The sequence below is a fragment of the Nannobrachium achirus genome, assembly GCF_963921795.1.
Source record: "Nannobrachium achirus genome assembly, chromosome: 1".
Taxonomy (NCBI): Eukaryota; Metazoa; Chordata; class Actinopteri; order Myctophiformes; family Myctophidae; genus Nannobrachium; species Nannobrachium achirus.
In genome coordinates, this window is record NC_137810.1 from 26,735,723 (window position 1) to 26,748,222 (window position 12,500).

Genomic DNA, 12,500 nt, shown 5'->3' on the forward strand with positions numbered 1-12,500 from the left:
CTTAGCCATTCACAGGGCTATTAAGCCTGACTTACACTTAATTGCACGCCGGTGTCATGTGTGTCATAAACAGCTGATCGATTTGCGACGCGTTGTGAGTTTGGCTTTAAATCAGCTATTTTCCATGCGTCACCGTCATGAAATGGATTATAAATAAAGCATTTGGTCCTCATGGGAACATCCTACCCTTCTACCATCCAGTAAAGGTTAACCATATGACATGGATGCTCTGCAGAAAGTCTTCTATCTCTAACTTTGCCGTTATGCTGTAATTGAGAGCTGACATTTGTCCTCCGTTGCCACCGTCATATAGAATGTCATTCTCGAACGTAGTGCCGTGCCAAGCCAAAGCATTGATTGTAAATCAATGGAAACTTTCCTCTCATTCTGAAAGGTTGTTTTAGAGGTAATTCAGAGAGTCAGTGGTTCAAAATCAACAGGACAGATGTAAAGAGGATTAATCGTCTTTCAAAGGTGGAGTCACCGCAATGCATTGTACTGCAGTTCAGTGGATATGCAAATTAAGCTATTTTTTGTCATTAAAAAAACTCCTTTCTGACCATCTCTTTCTCTCTCTCTCATTGACTTCTTCTTAACATCCATCTCTTTCCCCAGTGCCACTCTCTCGTTCCGTCTGCCAGTCTCTCTCACAGTAGTACCTGTGGCCTAACCTTTTTAAATCTTTAATGTAAACCGGTAATGAAGTGCCAGCTTAAGCTTCCTGCACCGCTGTCTGTCTCTTACCCCCCCCCCCCCCCCCCCCCTCACACCCCCTCAGGGTAGGTGAGAGACAGTTAGATACAGGGAGGAATGGAAACGGACTGAGGGTGGCTGGAAGTGGGAAATGATGATGCTTACGGGAGATAAGAATAGTAGCGAATGGAGAGGGGAGAGGAAAGAAGGAGGAGGACAGAGCACATATGAGTGGCACCTGACACGGTCTCCTCAGTAGAGAGTTGGAATAGCCAAGGTTCACACACACACACACACGCACGCACGCACACGCACATGCACACACACACACACACACACACACACACACGCGCACGCACACACTACAACGCATCCCTGCCTCTGCCTTGCTGTCTCTATTCATGTCTTTCTCTGTTTAAAATGTATAAAACATGGTACAGCTGATGGGATTATAAATGACAGCTTGGACACACACACACACACACACACACACACACACACACACACACACACACACACACACACACACACACACACACAGTGCAATCAACATATTCACCTTCCTATTTGCCTGATTTATACGGAAAACAGCAGATCTACACGCGTTGTGTCGCGTTATGAGCTTGTAGAGCTGCTATTTTCAGCTTGCGACACAAGTAATAAATCTGCCTCATGTGTCTTAGTGTCCAGACTGCATTGTTCCGTCCAGTAGCCTGGTGGTGTTCCTGCATCAATACTCAATCCCTCTTCCCTGTTGTCTCTCTTTCTCCTTCACTCTGCTGTTATCTCCACCTCTCCTCTCCCCCCCCCCCCCATCTCTCTCTGTGTCTCTCTGCAGGCCTGAACGAATGTGCAGAAAACAACGGTGGCTGCTCACACATCTGCAGGGATCGGCGGATAGGTTTCGAGTGTGACTGTCCGTCCGGCTACAAACTTGTGGACAAAAAGACTTGTGGAGGTATAAAGCAGTGGTGTAAAGTACATTTACTTAAATAATGTACTTAAGTAAAATGTTGAGGTATTTGTACTTTACTTGAGTATTTCCAATTTCCAATACTTTTACTTCTATTCCACTACATCTCGGATGCAAATATTTTACTTTTACTCCACCACATTTAATTGAAAACTTTAGTTACTAGTTACTTTGCAAGTATGAATTATAATATTAAAAAACATACATAAACCACTTTAGCACTATTTTATACATTGGCTATTTGAAAATAGCCGATCTACAAACATACAAAGCGTCGCATCGTGACGCGTTGTGAGCTTGTAGATCTGCTATTTTCAAACGTTTCATACTTTTACTCAAATACATTTTTCATTTCCGGACTTTTACTTGTAGCAGAGTTTTTCTATATTGCAGTATTGATACTGTATTTTTACTCAAGTAAGGTATGTGAGTACTTTTTCCACCACTGGTATAAAGGTCATGGTTAGACCCACTGCTGTGGCATGGAAGAAGAGCATTGTGTGTGCATAGCTTCTCTGTGTCCCCCATCCACGTCTGCAATGCGCTTCTCTGTTCTATTCTCCAGAACTGACGTCAGCTACACTGTGTTAATTTAATTCTGAGAGCTCCCCTCACAGGACCATTGAGTCCACAGTCTCAGAGTTAAATTAACATTGACTATTTCTACTGTGTAAAGACTGGTTCGTGCTGATAGTTGTCACTGATACTTGAGTGTGTTCCCAATACAACACGCTAGGCACTGAAAAGTCTAACTGTGTTCCCCCAAACTCGCTCAGCACGCTGTCTCTGTAATTAATATAATGTCTCCGGGCAGTCCTTCTCTCTTCCATCATGCGTGTGCGTGTGCGTGTGCGTGTGCGTGTGTGTGTGTGTGTGTGTGTGTGTGTGTGTGTGTGTGGACAGGTTTATATTACTATGTGAGGGCCAAATGTCCCCACAAGTATAGTAGAATTGGAGAAATAGACATTGTGGGGACCAAATAGTAGGTCCCCACAACGGTTAGGGTTAGTGTTAGTGTTAGGGGTTAGGTTTAGGGATAGAGGTTAGGGTAAGGCCACAGGAAATGAATGGAAGTCTATGTAATGTCCCCACAAGCTAAAACTAAGCGTGTGTGTGTGTGTGTGTGTGTGTGTGTGTGTGTGTGTGTGTGTGTGTGTGTGTGTGTGCGTGTGCGTGCGCGTGCGTGTGTGCGTGCGTGCGTGTTTGTCAGTATTTATTAGAGCTTGATAAATGCCAGATTTTTGTGTGCAAAGTCTCACGCAGCTCGGTCCCACAGTGCCGGAGATTAGCTGTTCACAGACGCACAGACACACACACAGTTCTTACAGTATATGATGTGATCTAAGATATCCATATGGTGTTTTCAATAAAGAATACTAATTCTGTGACCCAGGGATAGTGGGAGTGACGACAGGACTGTGGTCATATATGGTCAGGGTACTAAAGTATCGTTAGATTTTCAATAGGAATTCAATTTTAAAAAATCATTTTTCTCTCAATTTTCAAATTTTCTAGCTCCCCATAAAATCAAATATTGGTTCATTTTTCCAATTTTCTAGCTTGCAAAAAAATCAGGAAAATGTTTCAATTTTTTAAATGTGTGATTCGGCTTTGTCATTATTTGATTTGGAACCGACAAAGGAAAAACATCTTTAAAAAAGGTATTTTTGAATTTTTTACCACATTACGAATATCAAAAAATTTACCAATTTTCCAATTTTCTAGCTTGCAAAAAAATCAGGAAAATGCTTCAATTTTTTAAATGTGTGATTCGTATTTGTCATTATTTGATTTGGAACCGACAAAGGAAAAACATCTTGAAAAAGGTAATTCTTAATTTCTTACCCCATTACAACAATCAAAAAATGGGCCCATTTTTCCAATTTTCTAGCCCACAAAAAAATCAGGAAAATGCTTAAAATTTGCTCAATTTTTTGAATGTGTGATTCATATTTTGGCATTATTTGATTTGGAACCGACAAACAAAAAATAGGCCCATTATTCAATTTTCAAGTCCAGGAAACAAATCGTCATCATGAATGTCACGTGACCACGTGTCAAGTCACATGGTACACAACTTCAAAATAAAAGCTGTAGGCTAGTCTAACATCCAAGTAATAGGATCAACATGCAGGCAGGCAGGGGGTCCATGAGGGGTTTACAAGGGGGTCCATGGCTGGTTCCCAAAGTGTGGTTTGGGGACCCCCAGGGTTTCTATGGCTGGTTCACAACAGCCTGGTACACGTACAGCCATGGCTGGTTCCCAAAGTGTGGTTCGGGGACCTCTGGAGGTCCATGACGGATTCCCAAGGGGGTCCATGGCTGGTTCTCAAAGTGTGGTTCGGGGACCTCTGGGGGTCCCTGAGGGGTTTCCAAGGGGATCCATGGCTGGTTAGCAGGTTACTTTTACACTCTCATACTATCCAAACCTCCACCAGCCGTCAGCCTGTCCTTCCCTCCGTCACGTCACTCGTCACACGTCACACTTTCCCCCTACTCATATCTCCGCCACCGTTGCCCTGATCCATGCCAAAATTTCCATACAAACTCCTTGCCTACCAAACTACAACCTCGAAGGACCCCCGGAGCTCCAGGGACCCCCAGGTCCCTGGGGGACCCCCAGGTGTAAAAAATGACCAAATGTGCAAAAAAGACCACCCCAACGGGGCTGCTCACGGGGAATTCCCGGGGACCACCGACTCCTGGTGCTCCAGAACGGATGCAAAAGTGGTGGCGCCCCCAGTGGAGGACCCCCTCCACTGCAGCTCACATAAAATGCCTAAAATTTTGGTAAAACAAACTTTTGGCCTATTTGTGGAGATAAGCGACCAACGGCCGATTAGGGAGTCTTACTGGTAGTGTAATAGGTGAAATAGTGTAATAGTGCATTCTTATCAAAACCTCCACCAGCTGTCAGTCTGTCAGTCAGTCTGTCAGTCAGACTTTCAGTCACACTTTTGCCCTTCTCATAGTGGTTTTGGCTGCCAAACCACTACCCCATTTCTCCCTCTTTTAGCGCCACCATGAGGCCGCTTCTTGCAAAACACATTTTTGGACACTGCTCCTACAAATTCTGCCCTAAAATCACGTAAAGCGGTACACACCAGTAAGACTCCCTAATCGGGAGATAAGCGACCGTAGGTCACTTATCTCCACAAATAGGGGAAAAATGTGTTTTTCCAAAATCTTCCTGAGCCATGTTGATGACATGAGTGTAGACATACTGTTTAGTGATTTTCGTGATTTTAGGGCAAAATCTGTAGGAGCAGTGTCCAAAAATGTGTTTTTAAAAATTGGCCTGAAGGTGGCGCTATATGGGACAGTGTAGACATACTGTGTACCGCTTTGCGTGATTTTAGGGCCAAATTTGTAGGAGCAGTGTCCAAAAATGTGTTTTGCAAGAATCAGCCTCATGGTGGCGCTAGAAGAGGGTCATGTGTGAATTGATGGGTGGAGGTTGTGGTTTGGCAGGCAAGTAGTATATGTGCAAAATTTGGCATGGATCGGGGCAACGGTTGCAGAGATATGAGCAGGGCAAAAGTGTGACGTGTGACAGACAGACTGACTGACTGACTGACTGACTGACTGACTGACTGACTGACTGACTGACTGACTGACGGACGGACGGACGGACGGACGGACGGACGGACTCACAGCTGGTCGAGGTTTTGATAGTAACTGCGACCTAACGGTCGCAATAACATTTATGCTATTTCAATATTACAAGTAATGCACTTCTTCTTCTTCTTTCGCTATTAGTCTATTTCACCTATTACACTACCAGTAAGACTCCCTAATCTTACTCCCACAATCTGTCGGTAGATAATGCCGGTCTTATATAAGGGTCATTTGTGTACGGTGTGATGTCATACTGATGTCAGCAGTGTGATGCCATACTGATGTCAGCAGCTATGTCTCTATATATGGAGTTATATGTTGTACGTGTCCAAATATGGGGCTTGTGAGGTCAGACTTAGTGAGATTCGTCGGTTATCTCCATATATGGAGGGATGTGTTGGTTATCTCCATATCTGGAGATTCAACCTTCAACGTGTAACTATGGCTACCTAATGACTAGCTACATGACGTGAAGGTGAGTGAGGGTCTTTGTAACAGCCACCCCCAGATTTCCCGTGGAACTCTGTACAATATCGAGAAGGCCCGAACGGAAACTCTTAGTCAACTGGCCACCCCATCAAAGAGTAAAGGGACATCAAGGCCTCTCTCTTGTCAATGGGCTGGTGTCGGCCACCCCGTACGGGTTCTAGTCTGAGGTGATAGCCTGCCACCCCGTTAGTAGGCACGGGTCCCGACAAGCCAAGGGGTCGATTGCACCAGCTTCCTCCTGCCGCGAAGGGTGCCAGCATGACTCACACCATCCATAGCAACCATGTTTTTTACCCTAGCAACCAACTGTTTACCCTAGCAACCAGCTTGTTTACCATAGCAACCATGTACACTATTACACTTATTGCTAACCAGCCATGGACCCCCTTGGAAACCCCTCAGGGACCCCCAGAGGTCCCCGAACCACACTTATTGCTAACCAGCCATGGACCCCCTTGGAAACCCCTCAGGGACCCCAGAGGTCCCCGAACCACACTTTGAGAACCAGCCATGGACCCCCTTGGAAATCCGTCATGGACCTCCAGAGGTCCCCGAACCACACTTTGGGAACCAGCCATGGCTGTACGTGTACCAGGCTGTTGTGAACCAGCCATAGAAACCCTGGGGGTCCCCAAACCACACTTTGGGAACCAGCCATGGACCCCCTTGTAAACCCCTCATGGACCCCCTGCCTGCCTGCATGTTGATCCTATTACTTGGATGTTAGACTAGCCTACAGCTTTTATTTTGAAGTTGTGTACCATGTGACTTGACACGTGGTCACGTGACATTCATGATGACGATTTGTTTCCTGGACTTGAAAATTGAATAATGGGCCTATTTTTTGTTTGTCGGTTCCAAATCAAATAATGCCAAAATATGAATCACACATTCAAAAAATTGAGCAAATTTTAAGCATTTTCCTGATTTTTTTGTGGGCTAGAAAATTGGAAAAATGGGCCCATTTTTTGATTGTTGTAATGGGGTAAGAAATTAAGAATTACCTTTTTCAAGATGTTTTTCCTTTGTCGGTTCCAAATCAAATAATGACAAAGCCGAATCACACATTTAAAAAATTGAAGCATTTTCCTGATTTTTTTGCAAGCTAGAAAATTGGAAAAATTGGTCCATTTTTTGATATTCGTAATGTGGTAAAAAAATGAAAAATACCTTTTTTAAAGATGTTTTTCCTTTGTCGGTTCCAAATCAAATAATGACAAATATGAATCACACATTTAAAAAATTGAAGCATTTTCCTGATTTTTTTGCAAGCTAGAAAATTGGAAAAATGAACCAATATTTGATTTTATGGGGAGCTAGACAATTAGAAAATTGAGAGAAAAATGATTTTTTTAAATTGAATTCCTATTGAAAATCTAACGATACTTTAGTACCCTGACCATATATAATGACATGGCCAAAATTCAGAGTAAACATGAGGAAAGTGGTTAAAAGTCTGGACACATCTGCTGTCACATTGCTGACACCAATGTCACCAATGGACGATATACAGCAGGGTTTCCCAATAGCTGGCCCGCGGGCCATTTGCGGCCCGCGTAATAATGGTGGTATAAGAGCAGCAACAACACTAGTATATCGTCGTTGTCAGGTGGAAACCTCGTATCTCCAAATTTGTATGTTCTTTCGCAAATCATACAAGGCCGTCGCACAAAAGTAGTGAAAACAGCAGATCTACAAGCACACAACGCCTCGCACCGCGATGCGTTGTGTGCTTGTAGGTTGTCTGTTTTCACTAGTTTAAATCATTTTTAAAATGATAATTCTTTTTGGACATACAAGATGTTCACCCGACAACGACGAAAACTGTCGCTGGAGTAGTGGGAACGCCACCGTCGCCCCCTGCAATGTTGTGGCCCTCGGCTTGGTACCCTAGACATAATTCGGCCCTTGGGGAAAACTAATTGGGGAACCCTGATATACAGTATTGGCTCTAGTATTTATGTTTATTATTGTGACCTTGTGCTGTCTTTCCTTTCCCCATGCAGACATAGATGAGTGTGAGAACCCCGACACCTGCAGTCAGATCTGCATCAACTACAAAGGAGACCATAAGTGTGAATGCTATGAAGGCTACGAAATGGACCCTGTCTCTAAGGCCTGCAAGGCTGTGGGTGAGCAATTCATCACACACATACTGTACATACAGTACACCCACACACTCACTCATATCGTCGTTGTCGGATGGAAACCATGTACATGTCCAAAACCGTTCGTTTTGTATTTATCATCTATAAAATGTACTAAACTAGTGAAAACAGCAGATCTACAAGCACACAACGCCTCGCGATGCACACAACGCCTTGCATCGCGAGGCGTTGTCTGCTTGTAGATCGGCTGTTTTCACTAGTTTTGTGCGACGGTCTTGTATGATGAAGCAGGGCTTTGATTTACCAAAAGACGTACACATTTGAAACTTGGAGATACGAGGTTTCTGCCCGACAGTGACGATATGCTCATCAATCTGCAGTATAGTAGCATGCCCGGCTACTGGGTTACATCGTACCCCATTCCCACCCTGTGGGAAGCTGGGAAAGCTTTGTATTCAGGTCTTGCAAAGCAATCTGTGCAAAGGTAAATATTTGCCATCTTTTTCTGGAGTCCTGTGTAATGAAAAAGTTAGCAGTCAGGGCCTCCTCCCTATCTCTCGCCCCAATCTCCTCAGAAGTCTCAAGTGACTTTGGGACACAGTGAGGTCATATGCGCCTCTAAGGCCCCATGGTAAATACTCTCCTTGGCAAGCTGGCACGAATGAGAGATCAAGTCCTGGTCCTTACTGTAAGTAACTATTTGGAAGAACCCGATTGCAGTTGTATTTTGTCATTCAGTTGCCTTCATCTGTGACGATGTAACAATAGCATGCAAAGTAAACTAAAGTATCTTAATACCTGAATAAAATGTTCTAGTAAAAGATGTTACACAGTCAATACACTGTTCCAGGGTACTGTTAATGCACTTGTTGATGCATCACATGCCTTACAACATTATGGTCCCTAGTGTGAATGGAACCTATCCCAATTGAGCTACATAGTGGAAATGACTCCTAACCAATTGATACACACACAAAAAAAAGGTTTTTGATGGGGTTAGGTTAGGTTAAACACCATCAGTGTTAGGTTAAGTCATTATGGAGCAAAATGGTGTGGTAATGAGAGAGCTTAAAGCAGGGAACGTGCCTCCGCTCTCAACTTAAGTGGCGTAAAAAACTCCCATTGATTGCCGCACGTCTCGCTGTGTGAATCTTTATTGCCGCTAGACAGAGCAAATAGTCCTTGTCAGAAGCCGAGGCATGTATTAGAGTAGGATGGGATGGAAGAGGCTGGGAGGGTTGGGGTGGGGTGTTGGAGTGGATGGACGCGCCGTCAGAGTAACTCACTGCCCATCGAAGTAATAGGGAGGAGCTCTGTGTACACGTTGTTGTCTTCAGCGTGCAGTGGACATAGAGAGGGAGAGAGGATGAAAAAGAAATAGATTCAAAAGCTAGGTGGAATATTATTATTATTATTGTTGTTTATGCAGTGGCTTATTTACTCTGGATTCAGGACTGTAAAAATAGAGGCGTTTGCTTTGTGAGGCTGAGGTAATGTGGATTTAATGAAGCCAACCCACATGTACAGCACATTCATATATATGCGCAAAGCACACACTCTCGTTCACAAGGCAAACACCCAACTTTTCAGCTGCAGACATGCACATTGCGGTCACACTGCCGAGTTGCTTCAACAGTCATGCACACATTACCAGTTGGATTGGGCAGCTAGACTGGCATGCTCTGTCATGCAATGCAATGCGATGTGACAGCTGAAGTGACAGTGTCGTTAAGTGTGTCTTGCGGGCCATGCTACAAAACTGCAGCCGTTTGTTTAGCTGGAGGCGCCCGGCCATGTGCAGAGAGCATTGAAAACACAACACCATCGCGTTGCACTTCTACGCAGCCCCCAAGCCACATGCCAGGCCGAATTTGGCTCCATTATTTCTGCCTTCCCAGCTCAAGTTTTGCAACTTGTTAGCAGCCGCCGAAACATCCCCAGATAATTGCCCAAACTTCTGTGACCTTTGGAGCGAGTGAAAAGTTTAGTGGAAATCTGAGTGCTTCAGACACTCTTCCTATACATTTCTGATCCCAATACCGATGTGGATTGTATCAGCAGATTAAGCTCAGACAGGCATTTGATCATTATGCTTGCAATACTAATTAAAAGCGTAGTCCCAGGTTGGAGTTCCGTTCACTGCTTTAAGCTGCTGTTTGTGCAGTATGCCAGCACGCATAATAACCCACCCACCCCCCTTGAATAAAGGCTTACGCTACACTAATTATGTTTATTGTTTATATTCAGGCCATTACTTCCCTGATGCCACTGAGTCGTCAACTTGACTTATTGGTGCTGTGTGGCTGTGGAAATGAGAGGCAGTAACAAAGTAACATCATTTATCATAAAATCTTAATTTTCTGTCATAATAAGGGTCTGCTAACTTCAAGTGCTGAATTCACAGTTGTTGTGACACTTCCATGAAGGTGAGCAAGGATGCAGCTAAGATAAAGACCATAGTACAGTAGTACACCCCCTAAACATATCGTCGTTGTCGGGTGAAAACCTTGTATGTCCAGAACCGTTCGTTTTGCATTTTTCTTTTTAAAAATGATTTAAACTAGTGAAAACAGCCGATCTACAAGCACACAACGCCTCGCACCGTGAGGCGTTGTGTGCTTGTAGATCTGCTGTTTTCACTACTTTTGTGTCACAGCCTTGTTTGATGAAGCAGGGCTTTACTTAGCGAAAGAACGTACAAATTTGAAACTTGGAGATACAAGGTTTCCACCCGACAACGACGATATACTCTCTTTCTCTCTCTCTCTCGCTCTTCCCCCTCTCTGTCCCTATCCCTCTCTCCCGCTCTCTGTCTCTCTGTCTCCCTCTCTCTCTCTCTCTCTCTCTCTTTCTCCATGTCTCTCTCTCTTTCTCCATGTATCTTGCTGTCCATGACAACCCAAGCAAATCACTGGGAGTGTGTGGTATCGACTTTGACATTTGATGTTAATTTTATGTAGTTGACAGAAAAGTGTAGTCCTAGCTGTGGTGCCATCTCTCATTATCACGTACCACAGATTGCTTGGCATCAGTGGCGTGCATGCATATTTACTCCAACACAGCACATCATCATAATAACAATAGCGCAGACATCCATCCATTACGCTGCGCATCGATGAGCATCAACATCAGCTCTCATATTATTTGTAATTTCATATTTTCCTTTCCCATCTCCCCGCGCTCGCGAGCAGTATACCAATGTTTTACCAGTCCGCATAACAATACTAACAGCGGCTGTGGTGTGCAACCAATCGATGCTTCTATTCTATCTGACAACACAACTTATCCTTTCAAAGCTTTATCTTAATTGGCTGACAGGGGAGAGCAGGGCTGAGTCTGTGGTGCAGATTAAGATGTATCTGAGAGCCAGTGTTCTTGTTAAGCGATTTAAACAGAGCAGAGAATGAGCTGGAGGGGGTAATACTACACTTTATTATTCAGCTCTGTTTTTGGTTGTGTTTTTTGTCTTTAACGACTTAAACTCTATATATTTCCACGGCCGCCGTCGTCCAGGGTTTGGTCCTCTCCTTTTTTTCCCTATGCACAAATCTCTTTGCCAATAATAGCCGATCTACAAGCAGACAACGTGCCCCATATGTGAGCTTGTAGATTGGCTATTTGTCTCTTTTTCCCTTTCCCTGTCTGTCTTCCTCTGTCCATCTTTTTCTGAGCAGCAGTTGAAAATTGATGGGCACAAGACCAGTAATGAGAGGATAGTGATTGTATTTGTGCAACTAGTAGAAATATCATATTTTCTCCCTGTGGAGTAGCTCATGGTGTAGCACCCCTAAAGGCAACTATTGGGGCATGCTTGTGTGTGCATGTGTGCGTGTGTGGAATTTGAGAAACACTGTAGATATTGTGATATTTCTATTCCTCACTAGAGGCATTGTTAACCTTTTTAAGTTAGGCTAACAATTGGGAAAGATTCCTGTGGGCTTTGGGATTAGGATTAGGCAATGACATTTAGGAGTTGGGGTTCGGGTTGGAGAGTTATGCTGATTGATTTTGAGTCGTGCTGCGACACGGTGTGAGCTTGCAGCTTGAAACTGCTATTTCAGTGAATGACAGCAGTGTACAATTAAGTATGACTCTGGCTTTGGGGTTAAGGTATAAAATGGAAGTTTTATAAAGGTCATTTATAGTGAGAAAACGCCATCTCATCTGCCAGTAGGCTTGGGTTAGGTGCTGGAGCCAAAAGGAAACCAAATGAACAATAAAAGGCAGCCTCTGCACGCTCAAAATGTATATACAGTATTGCAAGCTTTCTGTAATAGACCATCTTCAGGCATAAAGGTCATTTATAAAATTGTCATCATAATATGCTGATGTCCCTCAGGTATAGTAATGCAAACACACAGTATATGTGTGTGTCAGCCAGGAGGCAATGAGGCATGACATAATAACGGTTTAAAATGCAAAGCTAAATGACAACTAAACGCAGTGCAGTTAGAAGGATAATGGAGCTGGAGGGAATGTGTTTCACACAGCATGATGTGCACCTACTGTCTGCTGTACTGGAGGGACAGTCAGTGTCAGACATGTACAATACACACTGGTATTTATAGCCACGTACCATGCTTGTGTGTGTGTGTGTGTGTGTGTGTGTGTGTGTGTGT

The 12,500-nt window shown here is 43.9% G+C and overlaps 1 protein-coding gene across 1 annotated transcript in view; it reads left to right on the forward strand.

Moving 5' to 3' along the window:
- Positions 1 to 12,500, forward strand: part of lrp8 (low density lipoprotein receptor-related protein 8, apolipoprotein e receptor) — a gene marked incomplete at both ends in the record, with an annotated part of 260,613 nt that overhangs the window by 190,476 nt on the left and 57,637 nt on the right. Inside the window, 2 exons of the mRNA XM_080727866.1 lie at positions 1,532 to 1,651; positions 7,780 to 7,905. Coding sequence (XP_080583992.1) covers positions 1,532 to 1,651; positions 7,780 to 7,905 — 246 coding nt within the window. The remainder of the gene's footprint in view (positions 1 to 1,531; positions 1,652 to 7,779; positions 7,906 to 12,500) is intronic.